The sequence below is a fragment of the Ruditapes philippinarum genome, unplaced genomic scaffold, assembly GCF_026571515.1.
Source record: "Ruditapes philippinarum isolate M1 unplaced genomic scaffold, ASM2657151v2 ctg752_1_1_1_1, whole genome shotgun sequence".
In the NCBI taxonomy this organism is placed as follows: Eukaryota; Metazoa; Mollusca; class Bivalvia; order Venerida; family Veneridae; genus Ruditapes; species Ruditapes philippinarum.
This window is the reverse complement of record NW_026865967.1, coordinates 209,868-228,464: the sequence shown is the minus strand read 5'-3', so window position 1 is coordinate 228,464 and position 18,597 is coordinate 209,868. Positions and strand designations below refer to the sequence as shown.

At 29.9% G+C, this 18,597-nt stretch overlaps 1 protein-coding gene and 1 long non-coding RNA gene across 4 annotated transcripts in view; one reads left to right on the top strand and one right to left on the bottom strand.

Moving 5' to 3' along the window:
- Positions 1-61: 61 nt before the first annotated feature.
- Positions 62-4,271, top strand: LOC132730902 (uncharacterized). Its single transcript, XR_009625810.1, has 2 exons — positions 62-120; positions 2,602-4,271. It is a non-coding gene; the product is annotated as an uncharacterized LOC132730902 (long non-coding RNA).
- A 4,203-nt stretch (positions 4,272-8,474) lies between these two features.
- LOC132730887 (serine/threonine-protein kinase Sgk1-like) overlaps positions 8,475-18,597 on the bottom strand; it is an 83,401-nt gene continuing 73,278 nt past the window's right edge. For all 3 annotated transcript variants that reach the window (XM_060716968.1, XM_060716969.1, XM_060716970.1), the window contains 6 exons: positions 16,383-16,469; positions 14,861-14,956; positions 14,291-14,398; positions 12,547-12,684; positions 11,952-12,009; positions 8,475-11,758 (listed from right to left, as the gene is read on the bottom strand). In XM_060716968.1, coding sequence (XP_060572951.1) covers positions 11,643-11,758; positions 11,952-12,009; positions 12,547-12,684; positions 14,291-14,398; positions 14,861-14,956; positions 16,383-16,469 — 603 coding nt within the window. In that variant the 3' untranslated portion in view covers positions 8,475-11,642. The remainder of the gene's footprint in view (positions 11,759-11,951; positions 12,010-12,546; positions 12,685-14,290; positions 14,399-14,860; positions 14,957-16,382; positions 16,470-18,597) is intronic.

Genomic DNA, 18,597 nt, shown 5'->3' with positions numbered 1-18,597 from the left:
TTTTGCCCCTTTTTAACTTAAAATTTTGGTTAAAGTTTTGTAAAGTCAAATTATCTCAATTATTGCTTGATATATTCAATTGAACTTACAATACTTATTTATAGTAACAATGTACATCAGGTTGACAAGTTGGATAACTCTGCCTACAATATTGACAGAATTTTGCCCCTTTTTAACTTAGAAATTTTGGTTAGAGTTTTTGTAAAGTCAAATATCTCAATTATTGCTTGACATATTCAATTGAAACTTACAATACTTATTTATAGTAACAATGTACATCACACGGGGGGGAATCACGTGACTTTGTATAGTAATACCCACGAGAAAATGGCGACTGCTGAGCCCCCGGTAAGTACCTATTATGTTAAATTAAGTGACAAACGTTTCTTAAATCAAAACAAAACACTAGCGTATCTATGCGCGTTAATTTTCTTTCAAATGACAATACAAATGCATTATCCTATTTTGTGGTTTTTTGAGAACATTGTTTGAATTGGTTTGAAAATTGCACTTTTTCAGCGATAGGTAATTCGCACGAAGCGATATAATCCAAAATAAAAGGAAAAATTGACCTCTGCAGACACAAAATCAATCATTTTATTGACATTCAGGTGTGTCTTTGCCGAACTCATAGTTACTGTAAGTTTTTTTCTAGAAAAAAAAAGATGAAACAAATATAATTGCTTGTTATTTGGTACGGTGATGATGGTTTATTAACTGAATGCTGATGTTTTTATATGGCGGTAATTGTTACATTTAGTCACTATGTTACTTAATTTATGAAAATATATTGAAGAATTCGCAAGAACAAAAAAACAAAAAAAAAAAAAAAAAAAAAAAAAAAAAAAAAAAAAAAAAACAATGATACAGTGATACAAGTTATGATTAAGGCACATTGTGCCTCAGAAATCCATATTGTTTTAATTCTTTAGAAATGTCAAACATGTGTTTCATAATGTTTAAATAATGGATAAAACGCATGATAGAATTTTATTACAGCTGAAAAAGGTAGCGCTGAACATTAAGTGATGTGTCGTTAAGGTAGCAAAATGTAACAAAGTAGTACATGTAGTTTGACTTCCATACGAAATACTTATTCACTAAAGGTATACCATTTTCCAACAGAACCAAAGATGCAAAAGGTAGTTTGAGTATCTAGCAAATGAGTATGTTTTTCGGAAACTGTAACAAGATACCAAAAATAAACAGAATTTTTTAAAAAAATAAAAATGATATCATTTAAGAGGCATAATTGACCTTTAAAGAAAAACGAATATTTGAAATCAAACGGTCAAAGATATTTACACTTTTTAGAGTGAAGGCAAGTGGAGTAAAAAAATATTTACATAAAACAATCTTAGATGCTGGGTTTCAAATCACACCGTCAATGTCGGGACACCTGAGCTAAAAGCACCGATGTTTTTTTTTAGCTAGTTTGATGAAAGAATTCAAGGACTCTGGTCGGACTATAATCCATAGCGGTGAGAAGCATGTGTATAAAAATCAGGGTCATTAAACACTCGGCCATGGACGCCCTGAATATCATAAAAAGTAAGAGTTTACGACGCAACACATTTGCACATGATAAGAAAATAAGCGTATAGTAAAACATAACGTTTTAACAAAACTTCTTGGGTTTATTTATAAAATCTGCCAGTGTATAAAAGAATAAATTTAATAAAAACTTGGTATAACCAGTTTTATGATGGCATTAAATATCAATGTGATATGGCGAATGTTCTTCTCCTTTGCGTTTTTGGTCCAAATTGCAGGTAACTGAAAAGTAAATGATGGTGTTGTAATATTTCCTTCTGTACAGTTATTTCTTTATATAGCTAGTTCTAAGGATAACGGATGTGGGTCCAGTCTAACGTGAAAAGGGGCCAAGTGTAACATACATTATTGAGTATCAATGTCAATTTAGTTTTTTTTTAAGTTAAGTAATCTTTTATGAAATTATATGAATATGAATACATGTATTATGAAATAATATGAATAATTATTAAAATACTCTCTCGATATTTTTTTCTCTGTCACCGTAGACGGAACACACTTGCAAATTTGAAACCAAATAATTATAAAATAGTTTCGTCACATTTTAGTATGCTATTGGAAACTGTGCGTGAAACTTACTATTTTGTTTTCGTGTAACTTACTATCCAGAAATTGTTCGTTTTACTTACTAAACACTTGTAAAGAACATTTGTAGGCTGCAGACCTTCGAACAAAATTTTATATGGAATTCTACAAGAACAGATGTCAATAAAATGATTGATTTGGTGTCTTAAGTGCAAAAAGAAGGCTTAGTTTCCTTTATTTTGGTACCAAATTATATCGCTTCGTGCGAATTACTATCGCTGAATGTGCAATTTTCACACAATTCAAACAATGTTCTCAAAAACCACAAAACGTAGGATAATGCATCTTGTATTGCCATTTGAAGAAAATTAACGCGCATATGATACGCTAGGTTTTGTTTTGATTTAAGAAACGTTTGTCACCTTAATTTAACATAATAAGGTACTTACCGGGGCTCAGCAGTCGCCATTTTCTCGTGGGTATTACTATACAAAGTCACGTGATTCCCCCCCGTGACATCAGGTTGACAAGTTGCGTACAATATCTCAATTATTGCTTGGCATATTCAATTGAAATTTAAAATACTTTTTTATAGTAACAATGGACATCAGTTTGCAAAATTGCAGAACTCTGCCTGCAATATTTGCAGAATTATTTGCCCCTTTGAAACTTAGAAATTTTGGTTAAAGGTTAAAGATATTTACTTGAAACTTTACACATGCACTTAGGGTCATAATTGGAGGGTCATAATTGTATGTCACTGACCAATTTCCATAACTCTATCTTGCATTAAGGCTGATTCATATCCCCTTTTCTACTTAGTCTCTTGGTTAATGTTTACATGCAAGTTTTACATATCTCAATAACTATTAAAGATATTTATTTAAAACTTCACATATGCATTTAGGGTCATAATTGTAGGTCACTGACAAAGATCCATAATTCTATCTTGCATTTAGGCTGATTTTTCTCCCTTTTTTTAACTTAAAAATTCATGGTAAAGTTTTGCTTGTAAGCTGTTATCTAAATAACTACTGAAGGGTTTGTGCCTTTTTTGGGACAATTTAATGCATTCATAATAATAAAGCAGTGATTTACTTGATAAAACATCTTAATAACAAGCCTTTGTACCTTTTCTGTCAAATTTATGTATTCATAGGTAATAAGTATTATTATACTCAATAAAACACCCTTGTGACATTACCTTCCGAATAGTCAAGCCAATACTGTATAATTAGACTCTCTCTAAGGCCTATAACATGAATTTATAAAAAAAAATTAGCCCTTTTGTGAACTTAAAAAATTTAACATTATCAAGGCTCCTTTACTATCAAGCACTTAGAATAGTCGAGCCTGCTGTCCTACCGACAGCTATTGTTATTGTAAGATACATTGATGTCGATTTAGCAAGAAGGAATTTAGGTATATTAATAATTTCAGTTTTATAATGTATATCATAAGTGCCATTTTTGTATGTGTATATTTAGTTTAACTGTTACAATCCTGGAATTGAAACTGCAAGTCTTTATATTAGACCAGTGTACCGGTGTATTATACGTCCCTGCAGTCTGACTTGGCTCTATTATACTGTTGGAGGCTAAGTTTAGTACATGTTCATAAATTATTATGATAATGAAATCCTTTTAATTTCAAATTCCAAGGACATGTACATTGTACAAATCCAGCTGTGTAGGGTAAATGTATGTATCTGCATTACATAGAATGGTTTCTTCCAAGATTTATAAAGGATTTTGTTTGTGCTTTTTGGTGTTTAATTTAAAAAATATTTGCAGCACTATGCAGGAACAGAATATGAAGGATCATATTTGCCTAGATTATAACTTATTATTAAACATAAATTTAATATTATGTGGATAATAAAGACGGCATATAATTTGTGTGCAATATATCAATAAAAGTGAACAATTACACAATGACATGAATTCTTGAAATATTATTATTGTTAAATAGACTGGGTCCAAGACTTTTTTTTATTCAAATATTGATTCAATAATTCTTTTAGACTGGTTTACTGCGGATAGACAGTTTTTGTTTTGGGTTTTATATGTTGAAATGGTTGTAATGAAATGTAGTTAAAGAAAATGGCTGTATATATGGCTCTTGTATTCTAATAGTCTTATCATATGGAAATATGTTTTTGTTTCAGTTATATTAAAACACAGAAAAAATTATATTTCGTCTTTGTATTTCTTTTTTTTTTTAATATGCATATTGAAGGGGTTTGTCTTGAGTATAAATTATAGGCCATAATTATGTTGTGTTATTTTGTACTAATATTCTTTATATCACTCCAGAGGGCAAGCACTGGTCAATTTTATTGTTCAACTTTAGGACTGTATAAAATCAACAACATAGATTAGTAGAGTATATGGCTACAAAACAATGACATTTATATTGTTTAGTATATACATTTAACAATTCAATGCCTGTCAGGGTTAAAAGGTTATTTCCTTGAGCAAGAAACTACTCATTGCTCATTAGATCTACAGTTTAGTTTTCGGGAACAGATTTGAAAGTATTTCTGTAAGCTACTCTAAGCTTCCTATGGAACTAAAATAAATTCTGTACAAACAACATGAACAAATTCAATGCTATTTCTATTTGAATACTGATGACTTAAAAAAAACACTCGAACGGAAATGGTAAAAAACCACTCGAACAGAAATGTCTAAAACCACATCTTAAATCAGCATGCCTCAAAATTTGTGTTTATTTTAAAAATCTTTGAATTATGTGTATTTCATTTGTATATGTGTCAATTAATTCTAATTTAGTTTTTTACACTTGCTATTTACAATAATAATCTATAACTTGTGAAAGTATGAAGAAAATTCTCCTTATCTTGGACAATAGTAACAGTGTAGAAATAAATCATTGCTAATGTTGTCATATTTTAGATAATGCATCCAAAGTTTCATCTAAATTATGAGGATTCATACATTTCTTAAAATTTAAATATATTTTTCTTTTCTTTTTAAATATAGGTCATTTATCTGTATATCATCTGCTATTTGTGTATCTGCACCCCACTTAAAAAAATCCAAATTATTGTTAAGTTCACAATTTGATGGTTATATTGGATTAAGTTACATTTAAAAAAATATTTAAAAAAAAAATATTTTATAAACTGGCCTTGTAATACAGATGCTTATAATGCATTAATGTTACCTTCTTATATTGTAATACAGTTAAGAGATTTCTAGCTTAGAAAAGTTAGCAATAGAGTGATGTGAATGCAAATAATATTACATTTACAATATTGGTTTTTATTTTACTTGCCGAGGAAGAGTTGCATAAAGCCATGCAATTATGAAGGTGGATGCTTAAATAAAAGGGAGGTAATTGAATTGAGTATTTTCATAACTGTGTGGTAATTGATACTTTGAAAAAAAATATATAAGTGATATAGGTATACAGCTATATAGTTTCGGATGTTATAAAGTAATTCCATGAAAAAAACTTGATCAAATGAAACCACTTGAGTGTTATATTTCAAGTTTATATATTGAGTGAGATGAAGTTAAGTCATCGGACACAATATTTTCGCAACAAAAGTTTTTGTATTCCTTAAGTGGAAGTTGAAAAAGGTGAAAGGGCTGTAAAAAAATGCATGAAGAGTTACAACTTATTTAGGAACAATATTTGCATGTAAGTTTGTATTAAGACAGTAGCTTATTTTGAAAGCTAACTGGATTTCCTTTCAATGGACCAACATAGGGTCATGGTCATCAAAGTAAATGTTATTGCTAACATGTGTTAAATAATTATTGTAATATATAAAAATCTTTCATGGAGGTAGGGTCAAAATTTCTCAAAAAAAAAAAATTAAAAAAAACTTTTTGTCTTTTCATTAATGCAATTAAGATTGAGATAATGATAATATTATTGGTGCAAGTTCTTGGATGAGACCCAAATTATTTGATACTGGTTTGGAAAAAAATAACAAGAATATAATTAATAGTAAATGTATAATACATTCTTTGCTTTATCCATAATATTATTAAGAAAACCTTTTACACCACAAAAATGTTTATAAATGAAAAGTGAAAAATATCAGCTGAAAGTTCAGTCTTAGGAAAGCAATGACCCAGTTGTCTGCTTCTCAACACAGGGATCATGGGTTTGAGCACTTCTGGGGTCATGACCCATGTTTTTGCATATAAAAGTATTTGTAAGCTCCAGGAAGCTGACTATTAGTTTTCAGCTTTCCTCACAACTGAGCTAAAATTCATGTCAAACTAAAATAATTCATGGGTACAAGTTTTCAGGCATTTGCCTGAACTTCAGGTTTTTTCTTCTCTTGAAAGCTCTCTATTTTCTATATAAAACCAATTGAAGTAATACTAAATTCCGGGTTTTCAGGTTTTCTGATATTTTTAGCTTGCACCCATGAAATATCAATGTAAAATTCAGTGTCTAAGAACAATTAGTATGAACAATCAGGTTCATTACTTTACTTGGTCCTAATTTATTGGATCATCTCCCTTCTCTGCAATTTTCTTGTCTTGAGCATAACTCAAAAGCTATACAAGGGATTTACTGGAAACTTTATTAGCTGTAATTATAACTTTTAAGATTAATCCAAAATTCTAATTTTGTTCAGAGCTTATCTTGAAACAATGAAATGGATTAGAAATCATTAGATGGAAATTTGAAAACTGCCTTACCTTCCTAGTCTTAACACCTCAAAAATATAGAACATTTCATTGCCCTTTCTTCATCAAAGCACTCATAGGGCATTCATCACACTGAATGATTTTAAGTTTTAGTTTTGTGGGAGAGGGGTCTTCTAACAACCCCTTTATTTGTAGTGGGAGCACTGCACAGTTGCCAGTGCCTGCTCTGAAATGTAGGTCATGCAATTGCTATTTCATTATAACCATTTGAAGGGTTTTACTGCTGAAATCTGGTTTTTAGCTTGACTATTTGCAGAATAATCGAGCTAATACAGTCACCCATTTGTCGGTGTCAGCGTCCCTGTGGTTAACTTTTACGTGTAAGCTGATATTTCCATAACTACTAAAGGGACTGGATTGAAACTTCACACATTTGTTCTCAGTGATTATCTAACATGATTGGCACAAGTCCTATCACTCTGATTTGCTTTTTTTTGCATAATTATGCCCCTTTTTCGACTTATAATTTTTGCATTTAAACTGGTATCTCTGTAACTACTGAAGGGAATGGATTGAATCTTCACACACTTGTTCTCTGTGATTATCTAAGATGATTGGCACAATTCCAATAACTCTGATTATGCCCCTTTTTTGACTTAGGAATTCTTAGTTAAGTTTTTGCATGTAAGCTGGTATCTCCATAACTACTGAAGGGTTTGTGCCTTTTTTTGTGACACTTTTATGCATTCATAATAATAAAGCAGTGATTTACCGGATAAAACATCTTGTAACAAGTCTTTGTACCTTTTTAGGACAATTTTATGTATTCATATAGGTAAGCATTATTATACTCAATGAAATTCCCTTGCAACAACTTTTTCGGATTGTCGAGCTTTGCTGTCCTCTGACAGCTCTTGTTTTAAATAGACAAATCCTTCATGAAGGCTAGGTTAGTCTATTACCTTAGTTTAGTGAGGTATTAAAGCTTGAGGTATTAAAGCTTAAAACTAAACAACACTCGTGCTTTAAAAAATTAAAGTTAACTGTTAAAATTCATATAAATTAAAGCTACATTAAATAAATTTCATAAAACAGAAATGGCGACATTTTATTAATAAATTGGGTTTCATATCCACTCCAGATTTTATTTTGGTGTTAAGACAACCAAAATAAGTTTTATAAGCATAAAGAATGGGCAACCTCATTGTGGCAAAATCGGAAGTACAATAATAATTATTTCTATTTGCATGAGAAACTCCGCCCTCGGTTCATCCGTACATCAATATTAAATCAACAAACATGACTATGTGCAGCAGTTCTAATCTAACGGTATATTTCCGCATTGTAACGGATGTTTTCATACAAATTTAATCCTTTTTATGAGATGATTACTTTTTTCTGAACCACAGGCCTAGTGCACCGTGAAGTTAAAACGGTTAAAGTGTGTTTGCACAAGAAAATCTCATATTTACTGTGTTCCGGATAGCAACTATAACAATGTGACGTAGCGCATACACGAACTGATTATAGTCTTCATTTGCATGTTAAAATTCGTATACGAACTTTAGTGTTACCGTGGGGTTTTCCGTTTAAAATCCTAATTTATGAACAATATTTGATGAGATTTACAACATAACTGTTAAAAAGGTTTATGAAACTGTATAATGCTTGTTTTTTAGGCCGACGGCAATATATTTTTACATATTTATTTAATGTAACTTTAATAATATATATCTATAAGAGGAAAACAACAAACAGTTTAGTTTTATCAATTTTATTTCTAGCATATTTTAGCCAGTTCTGACACAGTGAGAGACTGGCATTGTTCATTTTATCATACAACAGATTTTATAATACTCTACTGTCTTAATAACAATATATACATTAACAAGTTAAAAATACATTAACAAGTTAAAAATGGTCAACAAGTTAAATAAAACAAATTATAACCCTTGTTCTAAAAAATATTTCGGAATTGAACACTGCAAGTGATAAAATCGGATAAAAAATTCTGGTTTTCAAATTCTAAGTTGAATGATTGGATCAATGCTTGGCGTAAACTTAATATAAAATATCCTACTAAAAAAGCATTTGAGTAAAAAACATTTTACTTTCAGTTTATAATTCTCCATCTAATATTTTAGGGTCAGCATGGGTATGTGACCCTACCACAGAAGATAAAGGGGAGTAACTCTAGTGGAAAAAAATAACTGCATTACTGCTGCTAAATGGGTACTTGTATAAGAAAATGAAGGTCATTAATTAAATATTTTTTTACTTTTTTTAATTCAGTATACTGTTACAAAAACTTTTTATATATACAAGATCCAAACAGATCGTTAACAATATGCTGAGTATTGGTTTAGTTATACCTTAATCACAATTGTCTTACTTGTTCTATTTATAGGGCCAACAATGTAAAACATCATGTTGTTTGGAATGTAGACACTTCCCCAAATTTGTGCATAAATTACTCTAGAAACATTAACTTTCATAAGTTATGTTATCAATGTTTTGTCATTTTTTACAAGTAATGCACCAAGCATTGGTCTAACCACTAACCACTAAGTTTGGGTAACAGCTCACAACTAGAAGCCTAATGCATTTCAAAGGTGACTTTCACTGAATTCATTGTTGAACTTATGGTACATGTAATTTCTATAAAATAAATATATCTAAACTTTCATTTAACTGAAAAAAATGGATTTTACAATAATTCATATAAACAATACGAAGCTTTATGTTCCACTTTGCAAAAAAGTTGTAGTCAAATAGCTTGAAAAATCTTCAAGATGGATGTTTTTACTTAGTTTCTTGTGTGAAACAAACAACTGTATGTAAATGTATAAGGATAATTTCAGAAAAACTTCACAATTAGTTGTACATCTCTATGCAATATGCTTGCATTGCAAGTATTTGGACAAGATACACGTATATACATACATGTACATATAATTAAACAAATACAATTATGCTTTTAAAAGATGATACACATATAACCCCCTCAAGCCACTACACACACTAACTAGTGGCATATATTACATTTTGTGAACAAAACCATTTTTGACAAACAGATTTTAAATAATTTTTTAAAATTTATTAAAATTAATAAAGTAATTTATAAAAAATTATGTCTTCCAAAGATACTTTCAAATCTATTATTGAATTGCAATAAAAGGGATAATTTTCATTAAAAAATGTTTTTTTATAAATAAAATATATTATGCTATCTATATTTTTTTTGCACGAAGAATATTTAAAATGTAATTTTTTTCTCATAATTTTCCCATATAAAACCATGTATTCATGTAATACAGATTTCACACATACAAACTGGATACATGATGACTATATGATGATTACATGATGACTACACGAGTACACACATGTGATACAATGTGATGCTTATATATACAATAAAACATTATAGTTTAAAATGAGGTATGTGTTTCCATAAACATTGTTTACCATCACAATAATATAATTACAATATGATCTTTCAGGAATGTAATGTATTTCAAAATGTGAATGAATCTGGAATGTCATAATCAACCTCCCTTTCTTAAAAACTAAAGGGCCATAACTATGCCTAGGTATTTTATCAGCTATTTTCCAGAAAGAAAAGTGGACAATAATATAAAATGTCTTCCCTATCTTTAATTCACAAGTAGAATTATTAATTAAGCACTTACAAACTGTAACAATTTAGCTAAGAATAAAACATTAAAAGGTGAGTTAATTCTTCTTTAAATCAAACATTTGTACACTGAACAATGCCATTAAAAATAGCACCATGCATGAACATTATTCAGCCATTTTTCAAAAAATGTTAAAATGTTTTCATTTTGAACACATGTAGATTATTATTCAGCATATGTTAACATAACACATGAAGATTATTATTCAGCATATGTTAACATAACACATAATACAGCTGTTTTGATAATCAATAGAAATAATGACAAAAAGGGATATCCTTGCTAACGTTTAACTGAATTTCCTTTATTTGTCTTATTAACTTTTAAACATAGTAGGTGATATATAAACCTGATATGATAATATCTCAGTCAAATGCGTACAAAATGTCTATTAAAGTAAATTTTCTTTGACAAAAAACCCCAAACTTTTTCTAGTAAAGGTAAAAAATATTTAATATTTTCATTTCATCATTATTATTATCACTAAATAAACTTAAATAAAACTTATTCTGTGTTGATTGTTTGTTCCACTTGTATCATTATCTCTAGTATTTTCTATTCAAAATTAACAGAATTACATGTAATAGTAATAATAAAATACATGTTTGAATACAATGCTTTTACGAGAGCCTCACAGAATGTAAGTTTTGTGTTGGTATCATTATAAAGGCGATTATTACATTCTGACATGAACAATGAGTGATTTGTGTGCTGATGTATTCTGAAAGACATTGACACTATGTGTGTTATCATTTATGATTTCAATCAGTTCAGTTTTAAAACAAAATCACAGCATATCAAAAAAACATAACACAAGGGAAAATATGCAGAAAAACTTTGTAAAAGAAACAAAACAACAACAAAAACCATCTGATCATGATATGACTAATTAACTTTTAAAAATAAATCTGTTGTTTGAAGAAACATAAATCTGTCAATAGTTTGCTCATCTGTCCATTGTTCACCAGCATAAGAACATTTCTATATACACAACTAACTGCATCATCACATATGATGTCAATATCACAAAATGCTAATCATTTTGATTCTCATGCTTTTCCTTTTAAAACTAAAACTCCATGAGCCTCACTTTGGCAAAAGAGTGTCATTGTCACTTTACCCATAATGCTGTCTCTTTTAGCACAATTTTGCATAGGCGTAAGACTGGTTTTTCTAATTTTTGGCAATAAAACTGACTGGCACAAAATTAGACTGGTCCCAGATATTTTCAGCTAAATGCATCTTCTGCTGGTGGGACATAAGAAAATCCCTGAAACATACAGTCTGCTTCCATAACACTTGCACTAACCATCTTGTTTAAGCCAGGGGACTTCCCAACTGAAGCTGAAATAAGAAAACTGAAAATTATCATCAATGTATAAAATTGTCTCCCTTTGTCTATTTTTGTCTTATCATTATACTCAAGGTATAGATTAAATGAATAAATTTATGTGCAATAGTAATTTGTTAAATAAATTCATGTGCAATAGTAATTTGTTGAACAAAGATTTACTGAAACATATTTGATTCTACATACCTGGTACTGGCTCTCGAACAAATTCAGGGTCAAAGTGCCGCAAATCTAACTGTCCACTCTGAAACAGGGGAAATTGTAATATGTATAGATCTACATGTAGTACAAAAAAAGACTGTTTTCATGAAGTACAAAAACAATCACTTTATTATGCAGACATTAAACAATATAAAATAAACCAACAATATCATTACTTAAAATGAATAATTATATCATAACGGGACACCACAGGGACATTTTTATTTAACTTGATTTTGATTTGTCTGATTTACAAAATCTATATCATCTTGTTTATAAAGAAACTATGTGTTGCCTTCTGCTAATACAGATTTCACATTTGACAGAATGTAGATAGTGAAAAAATACACATTTATGAGAACAAACACTTTGCTCTTTGTTAGATTATATAAGAAGTTTTTGGTAATATATACTTCATCACTTTAGAGTTCATTTCTTAAAATTAACAAGTCCTGATTTCATATTAGGAAACATTAAAATGACTCAGAGAAGGACCATGATCATTAGGTCACAACACCTCTGACAATCTGTTGATTTAATACTCTTGAAAACCAATTTATAATATATATAAAATACCTACCACATTAGGGTTGTATGGGGGATCAATTTTCTTGGCATCTAAATCCTGCCAATTTATATCACCAAAGAAACTGTGACTCTTGATCTCCTGAAAGTCTTTCTTGGCACCCAGGCGCTGTTCTTTTTCTTTTTGTAACAGCTGTAATAATAATAAATTTCAGAATTTAATTATAAATCCTTTAAAGCTTTTTATCATTTTTTTATTATTATTAAACTAAATAACATACTGTCTATTATAAATTAAAATTGAAATCTGGCAGGTGTCTTGTGTATGTGGGTGTTCCTAGACTGTATTATTACAATGTATAAAAAACATTATGCTTTTTTTATCAGTATATTCAGACGCCAACTCTTTGTTAAAGTACCATCACAAAATTCAAATTACATGTATGTAGATAAAAGTAAAAAAAAAAAAATTTTGCAACAGATATATAGCTTTATTGATAGCAAGTGGTACCTTGTATTTCAGTCAATATCAGTCAATTCAGAAAATTTTAAGGTATTTAGCTTGAGTCATTAACTAAGTTCAAGAATCGGAATCTTCAATAATCTGAGTAAAGCCAACATTGCACTTTCAGTCTCTTAGATTGTAATTGTAATTATTTTCATAGATAACAGATTAAATTTATTTCAAATGCCAAAAAGGCCAATATTTAAACAATGCAAAATGTAATAACAATCTTGAATATATGAACATGGATTCAATGTATGTTTAATTGAACTACGTCAAACACTGCCTAACACAATATTTATCTACTTCACAGTGACAACTTAAAATTAGTTTTACACAGAAAAAAATCTGATGTTATTCTTTTAAACAACATGTAATACTGTGAATTTTTTTAAAAAGTTTTCCTTGAAGTTTTCAGAACATAAAATCAAACCAAAAATAGAAAAGACAAGTTAGAAGTAGACTGTTTACAACATTTTTCTAATTTAAACACATGTTTGAAACACACCTTAACTTTTTTTGCCTTAAACTTTACCGAGTTTACCTAATTTAGAATATCATGTCTTTTTAATAAGTCTGAAGTGTAGGCCTGTCTGAATTTAGATTTTAATTAAAACTGTTTCCAAATACAGAATCCCTCAAATCTTATTATGATGGACAACCATTTCATGTGTAAACAAAAAGCCAGACAAATTATCTCAACCTTGTCTTCCTGCTTTTGTGTCATGGACTTGTGTTATGCAATGAGTTTGGAATTGTCTGTTGTTAATATGAAGGAGTACAGAGTGAATGTTACCTCAGCAGAGTAACCCCCTGAACAGCAATTACCTCTTTACAATAACATTATCAATTTTTTCCACCCTTTCCAAAAGAAAGACTTTACAACAAACTTAACTTCACTAGAGCAACAACTCTTGGCTACAACTAAATTGCTGGTCTCCCAAAGGGTGTTGCTGTATAAAGGTTGTACAGTATAAGGGAGCTGCCGACAATTGGTCTAGTCAGATCAAATAGGTCTTAATCAGATCAAATAGTGAGAGATATACACTGACCTAACATTACACTGGTGGTATAGACCTGCGATTGTTACTGCCAGCAACTGGATATAAGCACTAATGCTATATAATATTTGTATAAAGGACTTATCCTACTTTTTATGTGTATGGCTTTCATATCAAAATGCTAAAATTATACATGAAACAGGGGACAGCCTGATTTGACTACACAGACAATCAGACTGGACTGCTTCTATATTAGTTAAAGGTAACAATAAACCGTTCAAATAAATACATACCCCTTCTAACAATGATCGAGCTGAAGCAGAAACATTTGTCCTGAGACGTAAAGGTTTATACAATATGTTGTCATACATCTCTGCTGTGTCCCGACTATAAAATGGCGGCTGGAAATAATATCAAAATATACAGCTATATAACTAAAATCTACAACAGCAAACATGTCAAAATTTAGCAGACCACTTTGTGGTTCAAATCCAACTTCAACATTTTCAAGTCATTTGCAAAGGAGATTTTACATTGCATTTTTAATATAAGTTCAGAAAAATGTTACAAAGGTTGAGGGCAGTGATTCTAAATCAAGTAAAACACAGTTTGGTTTGATTTAGCTATGTAACAATAGCATGTTAGTTTACAATTAAAAGAAATGAAAGTAAAAATATAGTAGATGCTATTGATTTGTCTGTTATATTTATGATTTTTCTGCCTAAAAGTTCTGTAGGTAAACTGTACCTGCCGTTAAAGAACGATATTAAGTTAAAATATATAATTTCATTTCAGTTTATGACAAATTGTGGGCTTGTAAAGAAAATTAATTCATAAGCATAAATGAGGACCTATGAACTTACCAGTCCATACATCATTTCATACAGTACGGCCCCCAGGCACCACCAATCTACCGTCTTATCATACGGTTGTTTACGTAACACTTCAGGAGCCAAATACTGAAATATAATTATCATATCTACATGAATAATTAAGTACAAGGCAGTATCAGATACCATTATTCTATTATGTTATTTCGGTACTATTTTTTTCAACTTAAAGTTTACTTGGTAAACTATGACCACTTAAGAGCAGAGTAGTTTTAACAAGTAATTTCTTATTCTTATAATATAATCATTAGGAGTTGACATCATACAAATGTTAGTGAGCAGGATTTATTCAGTTATATTACCACAATAGCTGTTTAAAATTCATGTCCTGTTAATAATAATTATAATAAGAGCTGTCATTCGCTCTAGCTGTCAAATCCTAACACAATTGACGTCAAACATTTTCCGATAAGAAACTCAAAATAAATTAAGTGCCCTTGTACTTCATATAATATTGCATAAAAAGTAAAATCTTTGTAAGCAAGACAAAGGACGTGATATAAGCTATATAATAAGATCAATTACTATCAATCAATGCTTTACAATTATCTAATGACCCATGCCAAATTTGTACTAACTATAAACTTAAAAAGCGATCATTAGTCTTAAAACTTACAAAAGATCTATATAAAAAATTGATAGTGACCTTGACTGCATTTGCCTGTATTTACAGTTATTGCTAACAAGAGAATATGTTTCAAATCAAATGGTTTTAAAATATTGGCATGTTAGCATAAACTCTACTAGACACAACACATATTGTCTGATTTATAAGACCATGGCTAGCAATGTGTTTTAATGTAAATAAAAAACATTTGATAAGAAGCAATATAATATTACAATATTCTCTGTACAAAATATAGCCCAACAAGAAATATGTCCGATGCATAACAAACTCTTTTTTTTCCAAAAAAAAAAGATGTATTTCCTTCCTGATTTAATTCTTCACCACTTTTGAGTCATAATAGGTTAATTCTTACAGTAGTAATTGCTTGTTTATGCAATTCTTGCCTATCAGGCAAATCAGGATTTGTGGAAGTTAGGACCAGCAAGGTCTCAAAGGCAGTCAATATAAATAATACACATATATATTATCATATATGTAGGTTTGTTTGTTATTAAATACGCCTTTTCCCAACAGTATTTCAATCATATAGGTGGGTAGTTTCCTAACCAACGTTCCTGGAGAGTTACACCAGTACTAGATTACCTTCCTCCATGCTAAACTACCAAAGCATCTCCCGGGGATCGAACCCGCACCAGAGAGGTAACTGGATTAGAAGTCTTGGAATCATACATGTAGGATTTTACACATATACTACAATAGCTTATATGGAAACTTTGTAGTAATGGGTGGCCAATTAACTCCCAATTACTGCTTTGTGAATTATTTCTTATACAAGTATGCACCAAGGAAATACATTTACTGCCTTAAGGTCAATATGTGTCACAGTTTACAATGTTCTACTATATACAGTATTGAAGTTATGCATACCTCTGGTGTTCCGCAGAATGTATTTGTTGTTCCCATTCCTTCAATACCTTCCTTGCATAAACCAAAATCTGTAAGAACTACGTGACCCTGAAAATATATAAACAAAATTCAACAATTAATCACCAGCATATCTGTGTGCACATACTATATAACATTTAACTTGACTTACAAGCACTGGCTCTAGGATATATTAACATTTAAATGATTTCAAACATTCAGTCAACTTATTGGTGTACTTAAACAAATTTATCAACAAAGACTGTTGAAGCCTAAAAGGTGATTTTTTTTTTTCTTTTGAAGTTTTTATCTTGGCATTCATCAAAATTTCGCCACTTTATAATCTTGCTTAACTGAACTGATTCAACTTCAGTTGATTAAACTACAGCGTAAGATTTACATGAATTGTCAGCCTGATACAATATCTGGGACAGACAAGTCAATTTTCACCTACAAAACATTGAGTAATTGTTTGTAAATAAACTTTCATTCCCATGCTACTTAAGTAACAAATGGTCTCCAGTTTTTACCTATAATGATTAATTTTCACAGTAAATGGAGCCAAAGAAAACTATTGACATAGAAAGGCTGGTTCCTAAGGGATGAACTAAGTGTATATCAACATTCTAAGAATATTATGCTTGCCAAAAAAACTGAACTCCAGAGAAATAAGGCACCAAGTGAATGTCACTGTACCAAATTCACTCATTCCCAAATGGGATTTTTTTCATGTTATATTAAGATATATTATGACAATATAGCGCAAAATTCTTTCTGCTGAATAACCATTACCAAAACAAGATATAATCAAACATTTAAAAAAAATTTTTTTGTCCTGGTGAAATATTTTCCAAAAAAAGTGAAGAAAAAAAGCTTTTATGTTGCAAGCAGATTCATTATTTTAATGCTTTATTGTAACTTTTGAATTACAACTCCATTGCGGCATAATTTAACTTACTGCCAAGTCACTGTTTATGCTGAACAATACAAAAAATGAAAAATTGTAAAAAATATTTTTTTTACTTTTTTTTTTATATTTCAAGTATGTAATAAAATAATAATTTCAAAATTGCTAAGCCAACGATCCAAAGCCCAGTCGGACTGCAACAATGCAAAAACTGTCCTGTCTTTATAGGCTGGTGACACTGGTCTGTAACCTTATTTTGCTGCAAGCATTCAAAGTGTAAAAACCTTTAATCCAATTCATCATGAAAAGCAATATTTAAGCTTATTCATGTATTTTAAAGATAGAAAAACAATCAAAAAGATAAATCAACATAAAAGTTCACCTGCAGCATTTTTTTATTCTAAATAAAGAAACACTGATATAAATAAACTTCAACATTAAACTTGACCTTTCAGAAAAAGTTTCATAACATCGATTTTACTGTAAACCTTAATCATTAAGTAAGCATTTTTATTTTGATTAATGTTACATAATTATGCAACTCTTTCAAATTTCATTCAAAAATACAATCTGTCATAAATTGAGTAAATTCATTAAATTTTAGATTTATTTTTTTTCTCATCTTTTTCTCTTTTTTTTTTATGAAGACAATACATTCTCTGGACTTTCAAACCTTACTAAGGCCAAATACCAAGTAAATAAAACAATCACTAACAAGACTACCTTTACAGTAATACAACTTTAGTGGTCAAAAATGGTCAATGACCGGCCATTTCATTCATTTAAACAGCAAAGATTCTGCATTAAGGCATGATAAAACTATTATCTTTCACTTCTCATGGTAAAATGGGCCCTCAAGCTTATCAATAACGATCTAGGTCCGAATAAATAAAAAGAGTTCAACCTGTCATAAAATATTCACATTTTGACCTACTGTTACTATAGTACTATATTTAGTGGACAAAAAACAAAAATTACTGACAGTTATATGACATAAGTGTTTTAAGAGTATTCAATGCGAAGTAAAAAAGAATCATGTCTTTGTGTTTTTATAACGTAATAAAGTAACAGAGAACCAGGGGAAGATATGTCATCAGTAATTAACCATGGTCATTTAACTGTCTTATGTTGACCGTCTGTGTCCATCTCTTTACCTTCATACTGTCACAATCAGTCACTTGGTCGTTTTCTTCTAAGTTTTCTTGTTTTCTTAATTATTTTAGTGTTCTGGATTTGTAAATAAATCTTTTCTTTAATTGTAACTCTAGGAGTTTCTCTGTAGTCTTAAACTGTTTCTATTAGAATTCAATT